Consider the following 1,432-nt stretch of genomic DNA (forward strand, 5'->3'; position numbering starts at 1 on the left):
AGGGCCACGGCCACGCTGCCCGTGGGCATTCCCCATGTCATCGCGCGGCGGCACAAGCAGCAGGGACAGGCGGCCTACCGAGACAGCTGGCTCCTGAGGGACGGCCTCAATGTAAGCCGGGCCCGCGCCGCTGGCGTGGCTTCCGAACTCGCTAAAACGGGTGTTTTAACTGCGGATTTCCACTGCATTTTTCAGTCCTGTAATGAGCATCCTCCCCTCATGTGTTATGTTATTCCAGAGCGGAACACGTCTCATGGCAAACTTTTTTTCACTTTTTTTCCCAGTGTTGGGCTTTGATTTGTTCGCAATAAACTAAATCTAAGAAGTTGGTAGGTCGGGGGTTTGTACTCATCGATTTCTCTGCTCTGTGGTCTGATATCACACAGTATTTCTGTTTATACAGTGACAGCTGTAGAACTAGGATTGGACCGCTCCATTTCTAAATGCGTTGGTTACAAGTTGGCTTATAACTTGGATAAGGTAGCCTGTAATTTTAGTCTAACCTGTTCAAAAAATATATATAGTGTTCTTACTCGTACTTTGAATCTGTACAAAAAAATCGTTAATCAAATTAATGTCTCTAATGTTAAACCTCACCTTTAAAAAACTTAGATCTATTTAAACATTTTTGCTCCTGCTTGGTATTTCTGTAGTTAAATAGATAATGTCCTGAGCTCATCGCTCTGGAGATGAAGTCCAGCAGCCATCACAATCAGTTAAAAGATTCAAGTTGACTTAGACAAATAGGTGTTGGGAACTCTAATATAAAAAAAAGTTTTTTTAAAAATAAGCATATATTAATTGTGCAATGTACAAACCTTCTGTCCTTTCTACAGTCAGCTACAGTAATGATTTCGTTGTTCAGTGGTAGCTTCAGTATCACCAGCTTAAAGACATGTAGTTAAAAAGTAAGTATTTACGTTGCATATTTTTTGGTTTTGTTTAGAAACCTGAAAGTACTGAGCAGAGACAAAATGGCCTTAAAATGGTGGACCAAGCAATATGGTCCAAAAAGATGTCAAATGGTGCAAGGCGTATACCAGTGTCGCCTGATCAGGTAACTCATTCTTAAGATTTTATTAAACTGTTCATTCATACAGTCATTTGCTGTGATGTTTTTTTTTAGTGGAGCAGAACTGATACACTTTATAGAGCAAATATGGCTAGTGCTATTGTGCGACCTAACTCTGAAGATCTGAGGAAATGAAGATTTGAAATGGTTCTTCAAGGGGTGGGGGTGTCTTTTTTTTTTTTTTTTTTTTAATGCATAAGAAGTGGTAAAATATTTATCAACAGCATTTATTTTGATTACATTTCAGGCCAGGTCATACAACAGACAGATGCGGCCAGCTATTTTAGATCACAGCTCTGGGGCCAAGTGGACAAACACATCAAATCACCCTGAATTTTTGGTAGGAGAAGAGGAAAGAAT

The 1,432-nt window shown here is 39.8% G+C and overlaps 1 protein-coding gene across 1 annotated transcript in view; it reads left to right on the forward strand.

Annotated features, from left to right (window-relative positions):
- Positions 1–6: 6 nt before the first annotated feature.
- ACTR8 (actin related protein 8) overlaps positions 7–1,432 on the forward strand; it is a 9,045-nt gene continuing 7,619 nt past the window's right edge. Inside the window, exons 1-3 of the mRNA XM_035894816.1 lie at positions 7–111; positions 947–1,057; positions 1,320–1,424. Coding sequence (XP_035750709.1) covers positions 986–1,057; positions 1,320–1,424 — 177 coding nt within the window. The 5' untranslated portion in view covers positions 7–111; positions 947–985. The remainder of the gene's footprint in view (positions 112–946; positions 1,058–1,319; positions 1,425–1,432) is intronic.

This window comes from Egretta garzetta, unplaced genomic scaffold (genome assembly GCF_000687185.1).
Source record: "Egretta garzetta isolate BGI_Z169 unplaced genomic scaffold, ASM68718v1 scaffold215, whole genome shotgun sequence".
NCBI lineage: Eukaryota > Metazoa > Chordata > Aves > Pelecaniformes > Ardeidae > Egretta > Egretta garzetta.